Source organism: Rattus rattus, chromosome 4, assembly GCF_011064425.1.
Source record: "Rattus rattus isolate New Zealand chromosome 4, Rrattus_CSIRO_v1, whole genome shotgun sequence".
Classification (NCBI taxonomy): domain Eukaryota; kingdom Metazoa; phylum Chordata; class Mammalia; order Rodentia; family Muridae; genus Rattus; species Rattus rattus.
This window is the reverse complement of record NC_046157.1, coordinates 180,798,326-180,821,906: the sequence shown is the minus strand read 5'-3', so window position 1 is coordinate 180,821,906 and position 23,581 is coordinate 180,798,326. Positions and strand designations below refer to the sequence as shown.

At 41.3% G+C, this 23,581-nt stretch overlaps 1 protein-coding gene and 1 pseudogene across 1 annotated transcript in view; one reads left to right on the top strand and one right to left on the bottom strand.

Moving 5' to 3' along the window:
- Smchd1 (structural maintenance of chromosomes flexible hinge domain containing 1) overlaps window positions 1-18,818 on the top strand; it is a 127,908-nt gene extending 109,090 nt beyond the window's left edge. The window contains exons 44-48 of the mRNA XM_032901759.1: window positions 54-124; window positions 9,314-9,485; window positions 13,554-13,712; window positions 14,432-14,546; window positions 17,911-18,818. Of these exons, the coding sequence (XP_032757650.1) occupies window positions 54-124; window positions 9,314-9,485; window positions 13,554-13,712; window positions 14,432-14,546; window positions 17,911-17,938 (545 nt within the window). The 3' untranslated portion in view covers window positions 17,939-18,818. The remainder of the gene's footprint in view (window positions 1-53; window positions 125-9,313; window positions 9,486-13,553; window positions 13,713-14,431; window positions 14,547-17,910) is intronic.
- Window positions 7,612-8,792, bottom strand: LOC116899718 (annotated as a pseudogene).
- Window positions 18,819-23,581: the final 4,763 nt, after the last annotated feature.

The window sequence follows — 23,581 nt, the reverse complement described above, 5'->3', positions numbered from 1 at the left end:
TTATAAATGCTACTTTTATGAATATTTAATTTTTTATATTTTGATGTTTTTAGTTTTTGGTATGCTGTTAGGAGACACCATTATTTTGGATAACCTAGATGCAGCCAATCATTATAGAAAAGAGGTATGTACTTTATTTATTCTTTTAAATCACTTTATTTTAAAAGACAGAGACCTAAAAACGCCACACAGACAGGTCAACATAGCCACATAAGTGGTCATTTACCAGACCCACAGTCTGCATCTCAGTGAACTCCTCAAAGTTAGAAGAGCCTCTCGGAGGCCTAGAGCTCAGCTTTGGATCTCACACCTGCACTCTCAGGTATGCTGCTGTGCACACTGCCCTCTGTTCTGTTGTGTGCTGTGCTCACATGACCATTGTGAGGGAGAACGTGAGGTTCTTTTATTTTTTGGGTGACCTTTCTTAATATTTGAGATTCTTTCTAAGACTACCCATTTTCTTGCAAATTTTGTGATTTCATTTTTTTTAAAGCTTGGTAGTATGCCAGATTTTTTTATCCATTCATCTTTTGATAGACAACTAAGTTGGCCCTATATCCTTGCTACAGTGAGTTGAGCTGCAGAAAATTCAGGAGTGTGGGTATAAAAATTGTTCTGTGTAGGTCTCTGTGCATATACCCAGGAGAGAAGTAGCTGGGCTTTCAGTCGAGAGGACGATAGTACCCAGAATTTATAAAGAACTGCATAAATAAAATAAATACCAAGGGACTAAAACTGCCAGTCAACAAATGGGCTAAAAAATTGAATAGACACATGACCAATAACCATTTTTAAATAAGGACTCAGCATCCCTAGGGACTAGAATAATACAAATTAAAGCTGTTATGAGATACGACTTAACCCCAGTCAGAATGGCCATCATAGGAAGTCTGACACATAATATGGAGAAAGAAGAAAATGTAGAGAAAGAGAACTTTGATTTACTGTCGATGGGAGTACAAATTGATACAGCCATTATGGAAGCTAGTTTGAAACTTCCTCAGAAAATTAGAAATAGAGCTATCATATGTCTTTTATTTCTTTTAAAATTTATAGCTTCTAATTATAGAATTTTTAAGTTTTAATGTAGCAGAGCTGTGTGTGTGTGTTTGTGCGCGTGTGCGCATGCGTGCATGTATACGCATGTGCATGTGGTGTGTATAAAATTCCATTAGTCAGGCTTATAGTGCATACTTGTGAGGTAGGAAGAGATCTGGAGTTTCAGGCCAGCCTGAGTTACTTAATAAGACTCTGTCTCAAAAGAAAGAAAAAATGTCATTCCATTAGATGATATATAAACAAATGACTGGCCTTGTGAAAACCAATGCAAAACTTACCATAAACTTGAGACAAATTAAAATGAGATGAATATGGTATCTAAAACTGAAAAGGGACAGTCTCTCATTAGAAAAGCTATAACTTGTGCTCGCTTCGGCAGCACATATACTAGAAAAGCCATAACTTGCATATATAATTGAAATTTTGTATATCATATCTGTTGGCTTAGAAGTCCATATTCAGGGTAGTCAGAGGAGTTGATTTCTTCTCAGAGCCATGAGTGAAGGAAGAGTCTGTTTCAGGGTCTTGTGCTTTTCCTTGTCATTGGCTGACTTCCTCATGTCTCTTCTAATGAATGTGTGATCATGTCTACATTTTCCCGATATGATGAAAGCAATGACATGGGATTAAAGACCGAATAACCTTGGCCTGTTCACTTCTGTAAAAAACCTACTTCTCAGCTGCTTATAGTGGCTGACATTTTAAATTTCAGTTCCTGAGGACGGTGTGAATACAAGGCTAACATGCACAACATACTGAGTTCTAGGCCAGCCTAGGACAGACTGTAAAACCTATCTCAAAGAAAAATACTCTTTTATTTAAAGACCACATCATTGTGTTATAGCAGTAGTTCTCACCCTTCCTAAGGCTGCAACCCTTTAATAAAATTCCTCATGTCCTGATGACCACCTCCCAACATAAGATTATTTCATTGTAGCCTCATAACTGTAATGTTGCTACTCTTATGAATCATAATGTAAACATCTGGCATGCAGGATGTCTAACATGAGGATCACAAGGGTTGCCAACCTGCTGGTTAGAGAACACTACTAGATAGAGGTTTTAGAGCCAAGGACATAATGGGTTTTGGCTTAAAGATTTTGAAGGAACAGTTGTTTGTTGTTAGCAGCTTTGAAGGCCGCTAGGCTCAGCAGCACTTAGCATCTTTACAGGAGGAGGGTTCACCCTTGTAACGTCTTTAACTGTTGCATAACAGTCATCCATGTGTGTGTAGGCTTTGGTGTTAGTTAGGGTTTCTGGTTTTTTAAGTTTTGCTTTATTTTTCTTTTTTTTCAGGTTTTTTTTGGGGGGGGGTCTTTAACTTTATTTAATTTTTGGGTTTTTTTTTTTTATTTTACATTTCAAGTGTTATCCCCCTTTCCCAGTTTCCCATCCATAAACTCCCTATCCCAACTCCAACCTTCTTCTATGAGGGTGTTCCCCCTCCCCAAACACCCACCCCTTCCCTCCTCCCTGCCCTGACATTCCCTCTCACACTGCCGGTCCAGGACCGAGGGCTTCTCCTCCCATCATGTCCATCTGCTACATATGCAGCTGGCGCCATGGGTCTGTCCATGTATAATCTCTGGGTGTTGGTTTAGTCCTGGGAGCTCTGGTTGGTTGGTATTATTGTTCGTATGGAGTTGCAAGTCCCTTCAGCTCTTTCAATCCTTTCTCTAATTTCTCCAATGGCGACCCCGTTCTCAGTTCAATGGTTGGCTGCTAGCATTCTCCTCTGTATTTACATGCTCTAGCTGGAGACAACGATATCAGGCTCCTGTCAGCATGCACTTCTTGGCATCAGCAACATTGTCTAGGTTTGGTGGCTGTATCCCCAGGTGGAGCAGGCTCTGAATGGCCGTTCCCTCAGTCTCTGCTCCAAACTTTGTCTCCATATTTCCTCCAATGAATATTTTTGTTTCCCCTTTTATGAAGGACTGAAGCATCTGCACTTTGGTTGTCTTTTTACTTGAGCATCATGTGGTCTGTGGATTATATCTTGGGTATTTTGAACTTTTGGGCTAATATCCACTTATCAGTGAGTGCATACTATGTATGGTTTTTTGTGATTGGGTTACCTCACTCAGGATGAGAATTTCTAGTTCATTCCATTTGCCTATGAATTTCATGAAGTCATTGTTTTTGATAGCTGAGTAATTTTCCATTGTGTAGATGTACCACATTTTTTGTATCCATTCCTCTGTTGAAGGGCATCTAGGTTCTTTTCAGCTTCTGGCTATTATAAATAAGGCTGCTATGAACATAGTGGAGCTTGTGTCCTTATTATATGTTGGGGCATCATTTGGGTATATGCCCAGGATTGGTATACCTGGGTCCTCAGGTAGTGGAATGCACAATTTTCTGAGGAACCTCCAGACTGATTTCCAGAGTGGTTGTACAGTCTGTAATCCCACCAACAATGGAGGAGTGTTCCTCTTTCTCCACATCCTCGACAGCATCTGTTGTCACCTGAGTTTTTGATCTTAGCCATTCTGACCAGTGTGAGGTGGATTCTCAGGATTGTTTTGATTTGAATTTCCCTGATGACTAAGGATGTTGAACATTTCTTTAGGTGCTTCTCAGCCATTCGATATTCCTCACATGAGAATTCTTGGTTAAGCTCAGAACCCCACTTTTTACTAGGGTTATTTGTCTCCCTGCAGTCTAACTTCTTGAGTTCTTTGTATATTTTGGATATAAGCCCTCTATCAGTTGTAGGATTGGTAAAGATCTTTTCCCAATCTGTTGGTTGACGTTTTGTCTTAATGGCAATGTCCTTTGCCTTGCAGAAGCTTTGCAGTTTTACGAGGTCCCATTTGTTGATTCTTGATCTTAAAGCATGTGTTCCAAGCTCTTCCCCACTTTTTCTTTTATCAGTTTGAGTATATCTGGTTTTATGAGGAGGTCCACATAACTTAAGTCTGCTTGGACTTAAGCTTTATACAGGGTGATAAGAATGGGTCGATTTGCATTCTTCTATGACCTCCAGTTGCAACACCACCATTTGTTGAAAATGCTATCTTCTTTCTGCTGGACAGTTTTAGCTCCTTTGTTAAAGATCAAGTGACCATAGGTGTGTGGGTTCATTTCTGGATCGTCAATTCTATTCCAATGATCTATCTGCCTGTCTCTGTACCAATACCATATAGTTTTTATCACTATTGCTCTGTAATACTGCTTGAGTTCAGGGATAGTGATTCCCCCGGAAGTTCGTTTACTGTTGAGGATAGTTTTAGCTATCCTGGGTTTTTGGTTATTCCAGATGAATTTGCAAATTGCTCTTTCTAACTCTAGGACTAATTGAGTTGGGATTTTGATGGGGATTGCTTTGAATGTGTAGATTGCTTTTAGCAAAATGGCTATTTTTTACTATATTAATCCTGCCAATCTATGAGCATGGGAGATCTTTCCACCTTCTGAGATCTTCTTCAATTTCCTTCTTCAAAGACTTGAAGCTCTTATCATACAGATCTTTCACTTGCTTGGTTAGAGTCACACCGAGGTATTTTATATTATTTGTGACTATTGTGAAGGGTGTCATTTCCCTAATTTCTTTCTTGGCTTGTTTCTCTTTTGTGTAGAGGAAGGCTACTGATTTGTTTGAGTTAATTTTATACCCAGCCACTTTGCTGAAGTTGTTTATCAGGCTTAGAAGTTCTCTGATGGAACTTTTGGGGTCACTTAAGTATACTATCGTATCATCTGCAAATAGTGATATTTTAACTTCTTCCTTTCCAATTTGTATCCCTTTGACCTCCTTTTGTTGTCTGATTGCTCTGGCTAGGACTTCGAGTACTATATTCAATAAGCAGGGAGAGACTGGGCAGCCTTGTCTAGTCCCTGATTTTAGTGGGATTGCTTCAAGTTTCTCTCCATTTAGTTTGGTATTAGCTACTGGTTTGCTGTGTATGGCTTTTACTATGTTTCAGTACGGGCCTTGAATTCTTGATCTTTCCAGGATTTTTCACATGAAGGGGTGTTGAATTTTGTCAAATGCTTTCTCAGCATCTAATGAAATGATCATGTGGTTTTTTTTCTTTTGAGTTTGTTTATATAGTGGATTACGTTGATGGATTTCTGTATATTAAACCATCCCTGCATGCCTGGGATGAAGCCTACTTGATCATGGTGGGTGATCATTTTGATGTGTTCTGGATTTGGTTTGCAAGAATTTTGAGTATTTTTGCATCGATATTCATTAGGGAAATTGGTCTGAAGTTCTCTTTCTTTGTAGGGTCTTTGTGTGGTTTAGGTATAAGAGTAATTGTGGTTCATAGAAGGTATTGGGTAATGTTCCTTCTGTTTCTGTTTTGTGGAATAGTTTGATGAGTATTGGTATGAGGTCTTCTATGAAAGTCTGATAGAATTCTCCACTAAACCCATCTGGTCCTGCCCTGCTTTTTTTGGGAGACTTTTAATAACTGCTTCTATTTCTTTAGGAGTCATGGACTGTTTAGATGGTTTATCTGATCCTGACTTACCTTTGGTACCTGGTATCTGTCTAGAAAATTGACCATGTCATCCAGATTTTCCAGTTTTGTTGAGTATAGGCTTTTATAGTAGGATCTGATGCCTTTTTGATTCCTCAGACTGTTATGTTTCCCTTTTCGTTTCTGGTTTTGTTAATTTGGGTACTCTCTCTCTCTGTGTCCTCTGGTTAGTCTGGCTAAGGGTTTAACTATCTTTTTATTTTTTTTTTTTTTCAAAGAACCAGCTCCTGTTTTTGTAGAACCTTTATAGAGTTTTGTTTTTTGTTTTTTGGGTTTTTTGTTGTTGTTGTTGTTGTTTTTGTTTTTGTTTTGTTTTTTTTTTTGTTTTTACTTGGTTGATTTCAACCATAAGTTTGATTATTTCTTGTCTTCTACTTTTCTTAGGTATATTTGCTTCTTTTTGTTCTAGTGCTTTTAGGTGTGCTGTTAAGCTGCTAGTGTATGTTCTCTCGTTTCTTTTTGGAAGCACTCAGAGCTATGAGTTTTCCTCTTAGTGCTGCTTTCATTGTGTCCCATAAGTTTGGGTATGTTGTGCCTTCCTTGTCATTAAATTCCAAAAAAGTCTTGATTTCTTTCTTTCAGGGTAGGTTTTTCTGTGTAGCGCTGGCCGCCTTGGAACTCTTTCTGTATACCAGGCTAGCCTCTGTCACCACCTGACTCCAGTTCAGCCTGCTCGCTGAGCCCTCTATGCTCCTGCCCCCAGCATCTACCTTCTGTGTTCACATTAGAAAGCATCTGAATCCAAATCAAAACCAATATGTAATCATTTCCTTAACAAAACCAAGTAATTTGAAATTTGAAGATTTTTTTTAGCTCACTACCAGGCAGTGATGGCATATGCCTTTAATCTCAGCAGAGGTAGACAGATTTTTGAGTTTGAGGCCAGTTTGGTCTACAGATCTAGGATAGCCAGGGCTATATAGAGAAACTGTCTTGAAAAAACAAACAGAAAAATTGGCTCATTAAATTTACTATAATTTTTTTCAACTAAGCCAGGCATAGTAGCCCACACCTGTAGTCCTAGCCCTCAGCTGGCTCACAGAGTTGAATTACATGGTGTAACTGCACACACACACACCAGAACAATAAAGTGACTACTCATTTTGTTGCATTTTAATCTTTTTTTTCAATGCCAGATATAACACCAAAAAGAATAAAAGAAACAAAAATAACTAAAAGTGCCAGTTTTCTAGAAGAGCATCTATGAAGTGCTGCTGGAATTATATTTCCTTTTTTTAAAATGTAATTTTTATTTCTGTAAATTGTGTATATCTATGTAAATATTTTATATAATTCAGATACTATTTAAGCTTTAATGTTAGATTGGATTAGATATTTGTAATGTACTAAATTATAATGCTCTTCAGTCACACTTGGGGATGGTGTGTGTGTGTGTGTGTGTGTGTGTGTGTGTGTGTGTGTGTGTGTGCGCGTGCACAAGTTCATTCTATCGGAAGATCTCGAATGGAGTGCCGCAGTAGCCATCCAACTTTTCCTTGAGCCAGGGTCTCCCTGAAAGTGGAGCTTGTGCTTTTGTTTGGTTGGTTTGGGATAGGATTTAGGGACTAGGGGCTGCCTGATTAGCAGGCTCCGTTGATCTGTGTGGATGCTATGAATCCACCATCTATTCCTCATGCTTGTATGGTAAAACACTCTTACCCATTGCCATTGCGTGATCTCCAGAGCCCCTTCAAGCACTTTTTAATGTATGTGTTCTGTTTCCCTGTGGAAGTGCTGTAACTTAGTGAGCTAGCTGTACTTCATTAGGCTATGTTTGATTGCATACCTAAATGGAATTACTGAGTACACTCCTAGAGATCGTAAAATGCTAAATCCAGTGAGATATTTTTATTCTGATTAATTGGAAGAATATAATTCTTTTTTTTATTATTTAAGACCTTTATTAACAGATGCTTACAGTTTGTTGACTTTTTTGAAAAAATCAAGTTGTTAACTTTATTACAAATTAAAAATGAAGTTCTTAAAAATCTCAACTTGACCAGATATGAAACAATTTAAAAACCATTAAAAGTGTATTGAGAAAAACCAGGCCTTTTTTTTCTCTTAAAAAACACGTTTGTCATTACCAAAAAGAGACGTCTTTAGGTAAAAATAATAAAACCCCTGCTGCATAGATAATGCAGGCAGTTCTAGTGGATCTGGTCAACGGGCAAAAAGCAAGCACTTAAGGTCTTTAGCTCCAATCTTTGTTCATTTCTTATTGCTGGAATGTCTTATTCATTTCTTGTTGGATGACCAAACCGGATGGTGGTAGAAATGGTGAGCTGGCATTTACTCAGCCCCGCCCTGCTCAGCCTCGGGAGCAGACGGATTCTCAGCTGGTGGATCGACTGCTTTTGTCTCTTTGCCATCTTGTGGTTTAGTGTTCTCTGAGCGTCTGTGTTGGTAATTGAAGTTGTAACGATAAGATACCGACCCTGAGGTGGCTGCTGACCTTGGGTCTCATCTCCTTGATTTTCTTTGTCCTCTTCATTGCCATCCTCTCTAGGCTGTCTTTGGCGAGGAGGGCCCCTGCGGAATCGTGGTCTGTAACCCCGATACACATTCTGTCTCCCTGGTCTACCTTGCTCTCCTGCACCCTGGTTGTCAGCACCCTCCATCACTTCTCCTTGCACAGGGGGTTGGAATACTGTGGTCGACGCGCATAGGGTCTCGCATGTAGTAAGGTGGGAACCTTCGCCTGCGATAGGGCCGTCGTGGTTGGGCCTGGCCTTCAAGAGCGCTTTCCGATCCCTCGTTCTTTTCCCCACTCTCACTATTCTGGTAATTGTGTGGAGGACTCCTACGACGCGGATAGCGTCTATAATGGTTACGGTCTGCCGCGTATTTACTGCCTTGAACTGGAACTCCACCAGGGCCTGTAACATTTGCTGCCTCCGCACCCTTTTCTCCTTCAACAACGTCAAATTCCACAGTCTCTCCATCTCCTACACTGCGAAGGTACTTCCTGGGGTTATTCTTCTTTATGGCAGTCTGGTGTACAAATACGTCTTCCTTGGTATCATTCCTGTTGATGAAACCGTATCCGTTCCTTACATTGAACCATTTTACTGTTCCCAAAACCTTCGTTGCGATGACCTTCTTTTCCCTGCCGGCGGGCGCGGATGTGAGGCCGCCCGGGCCGCCATTACCCGCGCAGCTGCCGGTGGAGCCGGGCGTGGTGTCAGCGGCGCTGAGGGCGGGGGCGGCGGGCGACTGCTGGGTCTCGGCTTCGCTGCTCATGGTTGCGGTGATGGTGACTGGGGCTGCGGCTCCTCCCGGGTGTGATGGTAACTAGGCCAGCGACTCCTTTTTCACCAGCTTAAGCTAGTTTAAGCTAGCATTTAGCATTTGAAAACTCGTCTGGCTCCCTCCTTGTCTATGGGCTCCCCAGGTCACTTTACAAAGCACTGACTTAATAATTTGTGAAGCCACTGCCACGCTATTAGTTCATTTATGCGTTGGATTTTTTTTTTGTTGCTGTTGTTTTTGGTTTTGATTTGTTTATCTTTTTTTGTTGATATTGTTTTGGATTTTTTTTTTGAGGCAGTGTCTCTACAAGAGTCTTGGCTGTCCTGGAAATCACTTTATTTATGAGGCCCGCCTCAAACTCAGAGATCTGCCTGCCTCTGCCTCCCTAAGTGCTAGAATTAAAAGCATGTGTCACCATGCCCAGTGGATTGTGTCATTCATAGACTGAAGTTTAATTACTCTAGCAGTTGTAGTCAGTTTCTTGCTAATTAGTGTCTGTGTGGCCTCAATATGTTGTTAAAATCTCGCACTGTCCCACACTCCTGACTAGAGATGGAGATAGGATTAGAAGTAATGGGAAGTTTGGGGGCCTTCAGAATAAAGCCCCACCAATGGACAAACTCCGGGGAATGGTCTTTGGAGCTCCAGTACCAAAGCAGTGTGTGGACTTGGGGAAGCAGATAGGTAAGTTAAACATTGGTGAGTTTTCGGGCTTGTTTGTTGTTTAAACACAGTGTCTCAGGTTGGCCAGGAATTCACCATGGGATTAGACATGGCCTTGAGTTTACTGACCATCTTCCCTCCACCTCTCAGTGCTGGGGTTGCAGGTTCTTATCACCCCACACCCAGCATCCCTGCTGTTGGGATAGAACTGACTGATGGCTTTGCCTGCTAGGCCAGCACTCCGCCAACTGGGCCACACCCTAGATCCAGACCACAAAAGTGTCTCCTGTGGGCTCCCAGTTCTTCATCTATTGTATTTTGTTTTGTTTCCCAGTGGGAGGGGAGAGTGTTCTCCCACTGAGCTACAGTCCCAGCTGAATGAGTATCAAAATCCAATTTCTGATTTGACTTTAACATTCTCTTTGGGCTTATGTATTAAGAGTCTAATGTAACAGATAAAATGTTTTTGTTCTTACAAAAATGAAGTAGTTGGAATATGCTCTCTTCTTCCTTCATGAGTATGTTGCCACAGAGCAGCAGTCTAGGCAGGGTTAGTCCTGCCTCTGTCTTATTATGTGTTAAGACATATTCTGCCTTGTTAAATTAATAGTTTATTGATGATCATCTGTCTTGTCTCAGTTTATGGAGTTGAGGTTTGAGCCAGCCGTGGTAGCAGTGCCTGCCCTGACTATTTGGGAGGCTGAGGCAGGACGGCTCATTTGCATAAAAATTTGAGGCCAGAAAAACCCTATCAAAAATTATGTTTTTTCATAAAGTGTGGTATGGACCCTTTTGGCAGCTGCCTCCTTCAAGTCAGCTGACGTAATCATCTGTGTCTGCTTTAAAATATACTGAGCAGGATGTCCATGAGTGCTGTTACTTTACAGACTCCTGTTTTTATTTCATAAGGTCATGATGTACTTGACATCTCTGTTCACCAAACACAGTGATTTCTTACTTTAGCCTTTTTTATGCTATTATTTTATACAATGAAAGTCACCATCTTAACTGTTTTTATTGCAAAAATCAGTACTGTTACATACTCTCACATGAATGTGCAGTCTCTCTCCCAAAATGCACATTGCAAATCTAAAACTTAGTACCTTCCCATCCGTTTTCCCTGGCAGTCTTCCTTCTACTTGAAACTATGAAATTGACTATTGTAGATAACCGAGAGAGGAGAAAGTGTGTGTTATCCTTTTGTGTCTGTTCAGTTGGCCTGAGGCATCAGGGCTTACCCACTATAGCAAATGATCGTTTCCTTTCTTGGGAACCCCAACTGATACTCCATTGTCTATATGTGCCACATTTCCCTCTTTTGGCTTTGTTTGCTTTGCTTTGGTTGAGACCATTTTTATTCTGTTGCCCTAGGCTGTCTTGACACCATGCAGCCCAGGCTTGCCTAGAATTCATGGTAATTCTTGTGCTTTAATCTCCCACGTGTTGGGATTGCAGGAGGAGGCACAACCTGAGGCTACACTTTGTTCTCTTAGTATAATCCACACATAGAAAACTACGCATTTTCTAAGCACAGCACTGATAAGGTTTATCAGAATTACACTATACTTACAATAAAAATTAAAAGTAAGACTTGAGGATGAGGAGGACTGACTATCGTGTTTAATCTGCTGCACTGCAAACAGTTTACAGTGAGTAGAACACTCAGCTCTACAGGAAAGTGCTCACTCCTCCGTCAAGTCTCTGTCTGACACATCGTTCTTCACTTACCATGGCACAGGCTCACTTTGTCCATTTCTGTGCCTCATATGTAAATAGAAATAGCTCATGTCTGTCTTTTCATTCTCTGCTTCATATGTTGGTAGCTGGAGTTTGTCTTCATTATAGAATGATAGTGTTTAAATAGACTTTTAATTCAGCTGTTAAATTTGGGTAGCTCCCATTTGAGATACTACTTTAGCTTTAACAATTAAAACACAGTAGTTGGAGAAGATTGTGGGAGGGTCCGTGCACCTGCTTGTTTATGTTAAACAATTAAAACACAGTAGTTGGAGAAGATTGTGAGGAGGGTCCATACACCTGCTTGTTTATGTTAATGACCTCATACACAGACTTCTGACCTGCCGGCTCTCAAACGATGACACAGAGGCATATATTTATTTATGAAGCCTAGGTCATATAGCTTGGACTTGTTCCCAGCTAGCTTGTTTAGACCTATTACTTGTATACAGCTCTTAGAATACTCACATTAGAATAACCCATTTATTCTAATCTATGTCCTGCCACATGGCCTGTTACCTTTCCTTCGATCCTAGAAATTGTTCCTTCTCCATGACTGCAGGCGAATTCCCCTTACCTCCTTTCCCAGAGTTCCCTTATCTCTGCTGAGAAGTCCCATTGGCTATTCAGCTCTTTATTAAACCAATCAGAAGGTGCCTTAAGCAGGTGAGAATGACAGAGACATACCTTCACAGTGTACAAAGTTATCTTAACAAAAAGCTACATGAAGGTTCCATCTCACTCCAGTCAAAAAAGGGTATCATCAAAACTCTTTTTGTTGTTGATAAGGACATCAGCAAAGTCCTTGTGCACTTATGGTCCAGTCACTATGGAAACCAATATGGAGGTTTTGAGAGAGAGATTAAAAATACCACAGGACCCAACAGAGCTCCTAGAGATTTATCCAAAAGAATTCATTAGCATATTAAAGAGATCACTGCCTGCCCTTAAAGCACATTTCACTATAGCCAAGTTAATGGAGCCATCTTACATGACTATTGACAAAAAAAAATGGATAAAATGTGGTTCGCATGGACTTCCGCTCCATCCATCCTTTTCCTGTTGGCACGTGCGGTTGAGGCGGGGATCGCTGCCGCCAGTCTCTCGTTTTCATCACAGACACTTCTGCTGCAAAGATGGTCAACGTCCCTAAAACCCGAAGGACTTTGTGTAAGAAATGTGGCAAGCCCCAGCCTCACAAAGTGACCCAGTATGAGAAGGGCAGGATTCCCTGCATTCCCAAGGAAAGCTGCGCTACGACCGGAAGCAGATGGCTACGACCGGAAGCAGATGGCTACGACCGGCAGACAAAGCCAAGTTTTCGAAAGAAGGCCAAAACTATAAAGGTTGTGCTCAGGCTTGAGTGTGTTGAGCCCAACTGCAGATCTCAGAGGATGTTGGCCAATAAGAGATGCAAGCATTTTGAATTGGGAGGCGACAAGAAGAGAAAGGGCCAAGTGATCCAGTTCTAAAACTTGTGTTGAAAAATGACCTGCTAGAGAATAAAAGTTATTGTTACTGGTAAAAAAAAAAAAAAAAAAAAAAAAAAATGTGGTTCACATGCACAGTGAAAAATGAAGTCATGTCAGTTTGCAAGGAACTAGGTTTAGTTGGAGACAGTACATCAGAGAGAATATATTGTTTTCTCTCCTTGTGAGCCCTAGATTTGTATACACTGATATAAGGTCTGTGGGCATAAATGATAGGAAAGAAGAAATGGGTCGTGGGAATGTAGGATGGGCAGATGGGTGAGAGAAGAGTAGAGTAGGTGTGAGCTTTCAGTGCATTATATGTGTGAATAGAAAAACCTTTGTATCCCAGGATGATACCATTAATATTTTAGATCTGCACTCTTCCCATCCCCCCTCTTTATACAAACACAAAGGATGTGAGGAGCTGAGTTGTCGTGTGTGCAGTCACAGTTAATACTTTGTTTTATTATAAACCAGGGGAAAGGTGGTTTCTGTCAGTATAGTATTTAGTGCTCTTCTGCTCCTCCTCTTCTCTGGCTTTAACTGTGTGGAATCATATTGAATACTCTGTATCAGACAGGGTGTAAAAATGACCAGGCATTTTCATATAGAAAACTTGTATCTGGGAATGTAACTAGGGCATTTTCCTCATGTGTGCCAGGTCCTGGGTTCTATCCCCAGAACTTTTAAAAAAAAAAAAAAAAAACTGAAAATAAATAGAGGATGGTCATTGAAAATTCATTCCTCACACAGAAATAAGTTAAATGGTTCATGATTTTAAAATGTGTTGTCACGGGTTACCTTGTGTTGTTAGTTCCTTTCTGTAAAGCACGGATCTGGGGTGATATTCGCCCTTTATCAGATGTCTGCTTGTTTGCAGATCTTATTCAGCAGTATCGCAATGCTCTGTGCAAGCTGAACTCCGTGAAGGCGGACTTGGACCATCAGCTGCAGTACCTTCACACACCCGACATGAAGAAGAAGAAGCAAGAGCTCGATGAGCAGGAGAAAAGCCTGAAGCGAATCGAGCAGAAGCTCGGTATGTGTCCGCTCGTGTGAGCTTCTGCTCAATGACGAGTCCGACTTTACAAAAGAAAGAATGCAACAAGCGATTCAGGCCCTGAGCTGATCTCTTCACCACCAGGCCGTGTGGCAGATACATGCTTAAAGCTATCCTCTTACCCGCATAGCGTCTTAGTTAAGATTTCTATTGCTGGGGTTGGGGATTTAGCTCAGTGGTAGAGCGCTTGCCTAGGAAGCACAAGGCCCTGGGTTCGATCCCCAGCTCCGAAAAAAAGAACCAAAAAAAAAAAGATTTCTATTGCTGTGATGAACATCCTGACCAAAGGCAAACTGGGGAGGTCATTTCATTCAGCTTACAGGTTGCAACTGGTCATCCAGGGAAGCCAGGGTAAGAACTAAACGGAGATCATGGAGAAACATTGGCTACCATCTTGCTCTCCGTAGCTACTTTTACTTACTTATACAGTTGAGGACCACCTGCCTCGGGTGGCACCTCCTGCAATGGGCTGGGCCCTCCCACATCAAACTGCCCCAGGCATGCACTCAGGCTGACGGTGGCAAGTCCCCAGTTGTAGTCCTCATTCCAAGTGGCTCCAGTTGGTCTTTGTTGACAAAAATTAGTCATCACAAGAAGTAAGAGTATTGCTTTGAGTGCCTTCTTGCAGGTTTATGTATTTATATACATTTGTTCTTCTTCCTTGTGCTTCACCAGTTCCTTAAACATTCTCTTGACAGGAATGACTCCTATGCGCAGGTGTAGTGACTCACTTTGTCTATCACCAAAGATTGAGGTGACTGAGTGTCCAATCCCCACTAAAAGAATGAGAAGAGAATCCATCAGACAGAATAGGTGAGCATATTTGGACCCGATTATCATTGGTTACTTTATCAAAGATCCTCTGTCGTTACACTTGAAAATCATTATAGATTTATTTCTGAATTTTCTGAGGCTGAGTTATTTTAAAAATAAAAACAGGTTTGGGATGGTAACTCGAGTAGAGTGCTTGTCTAGTGTGTGTGAAGTCCTTGTTTGGATCTCCTTTGTTTCCTGAAGTCACAGAACCACTGTATTCTTTCAGGAAATATCATTTTTTAGTGATACCCTACTATTTAGAAATGTTCATTATTTTTCTGTTATTAAAAGTCAGTAGAATGAAATTGGGGCATAAGTTTTACACTATATTTTATTTAATGAGGTCACCAATTTTCTAAGTAGTAATGGGCACAATCATTTCTGTATTAGTTATTTCTAAAGCTTTATGTTTGATTCGCTCAATCAAATACCACTTGTATTTCATCAAAAACCCAACAGAGCCTTTGGCAACCTAACTTGGGATGCTATCCTTTTTATTTTAGATTTAGTAGGCTGCCTGTCTTAGGGTCACTGTTGCTGTGATGAAACACCATTACCAAAGCGACTTGGAAAAGAGAAGGTTTATTTATTCACAGTTCCATAGAACAGTTCAGCATCAAAAGTAGTGTGAACAGGAACTCAGGCAGGGCAGCAACCTGGGGCAGGAGCCGATGCAGAGGCCATGGAGGGGGCTGCCTGCTGGCTTCCTTCCCCATGGCTTGCTCAGCCTGCTCTCTTACAGAACCCAGGACCACAGCCCAGGGACGGCCCCACCCACAGTGGGCTGGGCCCTCCCCATCAATCAATAGTGAAGGAAATGCCCTACATAGTGCGTATTTCGGATGCATTTTCTGAACTGAGGTTCCCTCCTTCCAGATGACTATGTCAAGTTGACATAAAGTAGCCAGGACGCCACCCCACGAGAGAATAGAGTGGTAGTAGTGTTTATATATATTATTTCAAAAGATTTGACAGTATTGGAAAAACATTCTCATATCAACCATGAAACTTGTTATGTTTGGAATTGATGTCCCGTGTCCTCCCCTCCTGCATATTCAGCAAATACGTGAATGTTCACCTACACTGCTGCTGCTCCATAGATAGAACTGACAGGGCTCTCGCTCGCCCTGTGCCGCAATCCTCTGCAAAATGACCATTTTAAAAGTAAACTGCTGTGTCGGACGGAAGAAAATGGTAACAGATGAAACAGTCAGTGGTCAGGAAAGAGCATTGAAGCAGACCTGAGCAGGGGAAGGAATTGTGTATATGGGGTGATAGTGGTTACAGAGAAGAGCATGAAAGCTCTGAGGACAAGTATACAAATGTCACAAAGACAAAGCCTGGCAACCTTGCCACGACTTTGCCAAAGTAATGGATGTGGGAAGTAAAAGTTGGTTACTCGTAACAGGGAAAGGAGGTGAAGGGAAGTTAACAATGGAGAGGCCACACCACACACCTGAGACCCTAAAAGGCACTTGTCTTTAACTGTACTCAGAGAAAGTAATTTGGTTCTAATGATCCTTCTGGTCATCTTTGTTCAGCTGGGGGGTTTGTGGGTGAATTAAGTGTGATGATAACAGCTCTCTTAGCTTTCCCTAGGGTCTACCTAGTTGGTACCATTCTGGAAGCAAAATGGTACACACCTGCAGTCTTAGTACCCGGGAGGGTGAGGTGGGAGGATCTAGAGACTGAGGCCAGCATGAGCAAAATTGAGTTTGAGAATATTGCTAAGTGATTCACCCCCATCTCAGCCCGCCCTTCACCCCAGGAAAGATCTTATAATAATATGGAAAAGAGAGAATTATTTTAGAAGTTGTTAGTAGTAGTGGTTATAATAATAGTTTACTACCGTCACCAAAGGCATATATGCATAAAAATTAAAGGTTTAGACTTACAAATTTGTATCCAAAGTATTGATTAAATGTGTAAACAATGTAAAAAATTTTATTTTATTTTTGAGACAGGGTCTTGCTATGTAGACCAGGCTGTCCTAGAACTCATTGTGTGGACCAGGCTGACTTCAAACTCACAGAGATCTGTTCACCTCTGTTTCCTGCCACATGTTTATGATCTGGTGATGCGAGGCAGAGGCTCCTTGGCAGGGTTAGTTGTCGTTTACTGTGTGGGGCCTGGGGTCACACTCACGGCGTCATGTCTGGCAGCAAGTGCCTTTGCATGCTGGCCCACAGTCTCCTTAACAGTATAGAAATATCAGAAAAAGAAGAAGTAATAATTACATATCTATAGCTTTGCAGATTGTACTTATTTGTGCTAACTCTTAACAAAAATCCCATATCGTGTTTATTAGCCCCAGTATGTCATTTGCTAGAAGAAACAACTGTATTCTGTGGAGTATTACAGAACTGTAACTTAAACATGGCGTTTGAGGAAAGTCTGGGTTTCAAGGGTACAAGTGTGAAAGAACGTGAGTCTTAGCCTGTGCTCCCATCAATATACGGCTTTGTATTGGCCAAATGTCAAGAAGACACTTGCACTTCTAATTTGTTTTCTACTCGTGGAAATTGTATTAAGGGGCTGGAGAGGTGGCCTGATGGTTAAGAGCACTTGTTCTTGCAAGGATCTGGGTTCAGTTCCCAACACCCACATGATGGCTCACCATTGTCTGTAACCCCAGATCCAGTGGATTAGATACTTCTCCTGATCTGTGTGAGATCCTATATGCATGTAATGCATGTGAATAACTCAGGCATGCACATGTATATACTTAAACTAAGTAAAAGAGCATAAATGTGGGGGTCTTTTAATTACAAGTTAGCAGTTTCTTTAAAATGTGTATCTGTTTGGAGGTACTGTCATCAAAGAATTTAGTTGTGTCTGCATGACAGTACATAAATACCAAGGCATTTTCTGTGTTCATCACTACATGTGAGGGAAGGAGAATGAGAGATGGGACATCAGAGAGCGGCTGAGGCAGAGACCAGGGCTTCACACACTCATCTGTATCCTCAGCCAGTTCTTGAAATCATAATTTCATTCAAAAGGGGGAGCAGTGAGGGAGTAAATAATCTGCAGTTTGTATCTCAGATTACACTGTTCGCTGGAATTTAAATTGTTCATGTATGCTATAGACATACACACATATGAGGTATGTATGATTATTAAATAATTACAAATTAACCATTTACACTAAGGATCAGAGTTAGAGCAGAGTTCATGTGATAGGTAAGCATTCTGAAATGATCAAAGAATTTAGGAAAGGAAGCCACTGGTCTATAAATCATGGCGGTTGTTATGTTTTTACACTTCAGGAAGAGTTGTGTCTGCAGCAGGTGCATCAGCAGAGGTGGGGTGTGCACTGCTGCTGAGCTCACTGAGCGCGCCTCGCTTTTGTCTCTTTCAGAAGACCAAAAGGTGATGTCCCAAACTGAGCATTTCTGAAGACGTCGATGATCCTGGCAAGAGTTTCCTGTTTCTCCAAATGGGCCTGGAAGCAGCTGCTCAACTTTCAGAATCTCATGGGGCAGCACAAATTTACTAGGGTTATTCCAGCCATTGGGCCCTTCAGTTGCTTGCTTGCAAATGTACACTTTTACCCAGTGGTGGTCATTCTAGCACTGAGGCGTTTCCTGCCCAGAGACGTAACTTCCTGTTCCTCAGCATAATCATGAATATATTAGAACTGTTTCTTAAAAACAACCTTTTTTATTGCCTTTTTGTGAACTTATTTAAAAACATGTTTTGTCTTTTGTGTAAGGGAAATTCTAGAACTAGATATTTAATTGTAAATATATGTGGAAAGTTGAATTCTGCATTAAAATGGAGAAAGCACAGGTGCCTGGGAATTTGTATGTTCAGAACACAAAAACATTGATGATGATAAGATATCCTAAAGACTGTGTCCTGTATAAACTGGCGATAGGACAGCCGACAGACTGTATCCTGTATATACTAAGACGTAGTGGCATCAGTTTTATAGGAACTGTCTGAATTTATTAATAATCTATAGCCTCGGCTTCAACTCCACATTTGCATTATTTTCTAATTTTTTACAACTATTTTTAAGAGGTTAAAGAAAACATACATTGAATGCAGAGTTTTTAGGAATCTGTTGTATAAATATCTAAACTGTGCATTAATTCACGCTAACATACGCCATGTGTGTCTATGTAAGTGCAAGACTTTTGCTCTGTGAAGTTATTTTGTAAGGAATACTTTTGGTACAATTTCCTGTCCCAGGAAATATGTGTGTTTAATCCTTTCTGATTATACAGCAAGGTTAATAAACAATCATTTCTCCACCCAAACAAATTAGTGGTTTCATATATTAAAATTTAAGGCTCTGTCGAAGCTACCTTAGTACAACGTACTGACGTGACTCCTCCACGTTGCTGGAACTCAGTGTCTGCACTGTTGAAGACACAGGTCAGCCATGATAGAATCAATTGCAGCTGTGGAGGAGCACCCTGTCATCCTAACATCCTCGGATGTATAGCAAGTCCAAGGCCAGCCTGAATTATATGATACCCATCTTAGAAAATCTGAAAACAGGGTGTTGGCAAAATGGCTCAGTGATGAAAAGCCCTGGCTGCTCTTCCAGAGGACCTGGTTTCAATTCCCAGCACCCACATGGCAGACACACTGTAACTCTAGTTCTAGTTCCAGGAGATCTGACATCTTCACACAAACATATACGAAGGCAAAACACCAAAGCACATAAAATAAAATAAAAAATCTTAAAGAGGAAAAATCTGAAAACAATTTTTAAAAAATTAACCTTGCTCTTGCTCTGAGCTGTGGGGAGGAATGGGGCTGGCCTTGGGGATTCCAGCTCCAGGACCAGCAAGAATTTGAATACATGCTTTAGCGAACGTGGAATGGAATATTTGCTAAGACAAGGGAGGCAGTTCTAGCACCCTGTTGGAACACATGGGCACTGGAAAAATTTCCTGAACAAAACAATGAACTGTGCTTCTGTAAGGCAAAGGACACTGTGGTTAGGCAACCCATAAGGTGCCTAGCATGACCAAAGAACAATGCAGGAAAGAAACACCTGTTCCACTTGGGGATCAAAAAAACAACCCTGAATTTCTCAGAACCTTGGATCCCAGTATGGACATTGCAGACAGCTTAACAAAAAAAAAGTATTAGGAGCAAGGGAATTTGAATACATGCTTTAGACTTTTGCATAAATTATGAATGTGGAATGGAATATTTGCTAAGACTAAGATAGACAATAGATGAAAAATCTGAGAGAGAAGTAGAAGAGGTAAATAATAGACACATTGAACTTGGAAAAAAAATCAGGAAGAGCCAACCAAAAACCAGGAGAACAAAGGAAACCTTGGCTAAAGAAAGCCTTCCTGTGGACAGAGTCCCACATGACACCAGTGGTTAGAGAACTACTTAAAAGACATCCACGCGTCTGGAAGAATTGTGGAAAAGGAACCACCTGCTTTGGTATAGAACCTTCAGAAGCAAACCTTGAGCCTCCAGGCCACTCTAGCCCTGAGTCAAGTTTCTTAATGAGATTCAAGAGACCACAAAGGAAACTGATAACTAGAGAGCACTCTTAGCCAGGAACTAACTCACTACTTCCTAGATGGAGTGGACAAGAGCAGGACACAAAAGTGAGTAAAGTGAAAGCACTTGGTGGTTCCACTGAAAACTAGATAATGTCAAAAAATAAAGGCCAGGCTTTGTGAACAAATCTTTGGCAAAACTAACTAGAAAATTGCATGGTGAATGCAGGACTGCCCTCCTTGGTTCATGAATCTCCCTCCATGTGTGTCTCCCAGTTATAGATGATCCCAGTGGTAAGAAAATATAAACATGAAAAATCTGAAGAAGATCCTGGAGGAACCAGATAAAGACAATGGGGAAAGGGTAACGGTTATGTAAAAGCACACACTAATAGCCCTTCAAGAACAAGTAAGCACTTACAGAAAGAAGCAAGCCAGCAAACAACAAAGGTAGCAGCTCAAAGAGTTGTTGACTGTAATGGTATCTGGACTGCTGACCGTAGGGAAGGCTGCAGAGGCTAGGTGTGATCGTGCACATCTTTGATCCTGACACTTAGGAGACAGAGGCAGGCAGATCTCTGGAAGTTTGAGGACAACCTACTCTACATAGTGAGTTCCAAGTCAGTCAGAGCTATCTAGGAATACTTGTAGAAATTATTTAATCTCAGCCCAGGGTTTCTACTCCACATTTGATTGTTTAGTTCCCAGATATATATACACACACACCCTTTATATTTACTATAAACCTTAAACAGCACAAGAGCTGGGCGAGTACCTACCCTCCATGCAATTAGAATCTACTTTCCTATGGATAATCACAAGTTATTAATATTTACTATGTTTCCTCTGAGCTGCTCTTAACTCTTAATTCACCAGGCCTCAGGGTCATGTTTTTATGGCTCACCTAACCCATGGGGGCTTTTTCCTCCTCCTGCACCTTTTCCCTGTGGTTCTCTGACCCCAAGCCCTTGAAACCTAATCCCCACCTATGTCTGTCTCTTCTGCCCAGCTATTGGCTGTTGGCATCTTTATGAATCAAAAATAACTTGGGGGCGGGGTCACTTAGCTAGCTAGCTAGCATCTATGTGTGGACTCTCTGGGGCAATCAGTCTTGGAGACCCAATGTTAGCATTAGACTATAACCCACTACAGAAGACCATGACTCAAAAAAACTAGTGAAAAATCTAGAATTTTGTGTTCTTTTAAAAACAGGAATATTATAAGGATGTGCTTTCATTTTAATCCCACGTGTATGGATGTGGGGTGCTTCAGACTGTCGGAAGCAGCTGACTATGATTTACCTTGGGCTCTAGCTGAGGCAAGGTTTTGCCAGCTGCAGATAAAGTTTCTGCAATTGTGTGATGTTTGAAATTCTGGGAGCTTTTCAGAGGGTATATGTTAATAGGTCAAAGAACAAAAGGAAAGAAAAAGTCTCCCTCCTCTCTAGTGATGGGGGTGGAACTAGGGAAGGGAGATGGGAAGGAATAGGGGTGGGGACCCACAAGGTAGCAAAAAACCAGCAAGACAAAAGAAACACCTTAATTTGAGTGTTCCTTTCAGGCCTGTGAAATAAGTAGATTCTGAGGCTGTAAATCCAGACCCAGAAACTCCTTTCTGTACTCCAGTGGACAGGGAAGCTTTCAGTTCAGAAGAGTTCAATTTTGTTTGTCTCTGTTCACCGATAATGAGGAACTTCAGAATAAACTGCTTTGTGAAGCACGCACAAGACAGCAGTGCAGCAGACGAAGGCAGGCATCAGAGGTGAGAAGACTTGTGATCCTGAATGCCAAGGTCTGCCAAGAACGCCAGAAGCTGTCCAGCTGAAAACATTTCAGCAGGCTGGTTTTAACCCTCTCAAAGTTAGCCGTTTCCAGAAATCTTAGATCTGACTTGTTCGTCGTACTCTTGACTATGTGACTGTCCTGAAGAAAGCAGGTGAGTCCTGTATCCCTTCCTTATGTGAGGTTGCTGAGTACAGTGGTACTGAAGCCAGGGCATTATACTTCTAGGCCAAAGCAGGAGCTGTGAGTAGTCATCTCTGAACTACTGTCCTGATGATATTCCATAGGCTTGTGAGTGGAACCACCCACAGGACTAGGAGTTTAAATCAGTGATACATGCGTGTAAGGTGTATGATGCCTCCCACTGTACAAGAGAATACTGTAATAACTTAAGTACTTTCTCTGGAAATATACCCATGGCTTCTATACCGACTGTAAATAAATTATGTTCATCTAAGTACATGGCAGAAAAAAATCACATTTAAATACTGATGGGCAAGATACTTCACAATGTTTTTGTATTGTAGTGGGGTTTGTTTGCTGTTGGGTTGTTGTTTTTGGTTGGTTGGTTTTGGTTTGACTTTTCAAGGCAGGGTTTCTCTGTGCAACAGCCCTGGCTATCCTAGAATTCACTTTGTAGACTAGGCTGGTCTTGGAACTCGGAGGTCGGCCTACCTCAGCCTCCTGAGTGCTGGGATTAAAGGTGTGCACCACCACTCCTAGATGTTACAGTGGGTGTTTTCCTCTTCATTTTTAGAAAAAAATATTTGAATTACTGCTACTGATTAACCTGATGGGGTGGTGATCAACAAACTCTCTCTCTCTCTCTCTCTCTCTCTCTCTCTCTCTCTCTCTCTCACACACACACACACACACACACACACACACACACACACACACACACACATGCATACACGTGCCTCAAAAATGAATCTTGCAGCAAACACCTCAGTCCAAATGCTCAGCAGTGCAAGGGTTTGAGATCAGCTTGGAAAATACAGTAAGAAAGACCACTGATTTTTCAGCCAGCACTCAGGAGGCAGAGGCAGGCAGATCTATGACCTCAAGGCCAGCCGGATCTAAGGAGCAAGTTCCAGGACAGCCAGAGCTACATGGTGAGACCTTGTTGCAAAAGACAAAAAAGAAAATTATTTAAAAAAAAAATTAACATTGAACTGAGGGTGTAATTCAACATTGTAAGATTCCTGGTTTGATTACCCAGCACCAACCAAAAATAACTGGGTGATTCATAATAAAAATGTAAATAATTTTATAAATTTGATTAATAGTTTTGTCAATATATTAAGGTATTCCTGCATTTAATCTAATATGGAGCCCCACACTGCGTAGCACACATAAAAAAATAAACCACTTTCGCCTGGCCGTGGTGGTGCCTGCCTTTAATCCCAGCATTCAGAAAGAGGAGGTATATTGATCTCTGCGAGTCTGAGGCCAGCCTATTATCTATCTATCTATCTATCTATCTATCTATCTATCTATCTATCTGCTTATTTTTGAGACAGAGTCTCTCTCTGTAGCTTAGACTCCCAGAGAGCTGCCAGTGCCTTTTTCTCTTGAGTGCACCACCCCTTAGAGAGAACGAGACTTGAACAAGAAGATAAGCATGTAGATGAATAGGAAAAGGTGAGAGTTAAGATACAAACATGCACTCATCACTAAGCACTCGGTAACGTGTAGGACACGGCTGACTTGGTAACAAGTAGAGAAATACATAACAATTAAGTTGAATCCTTACCTCACACAAAATAGG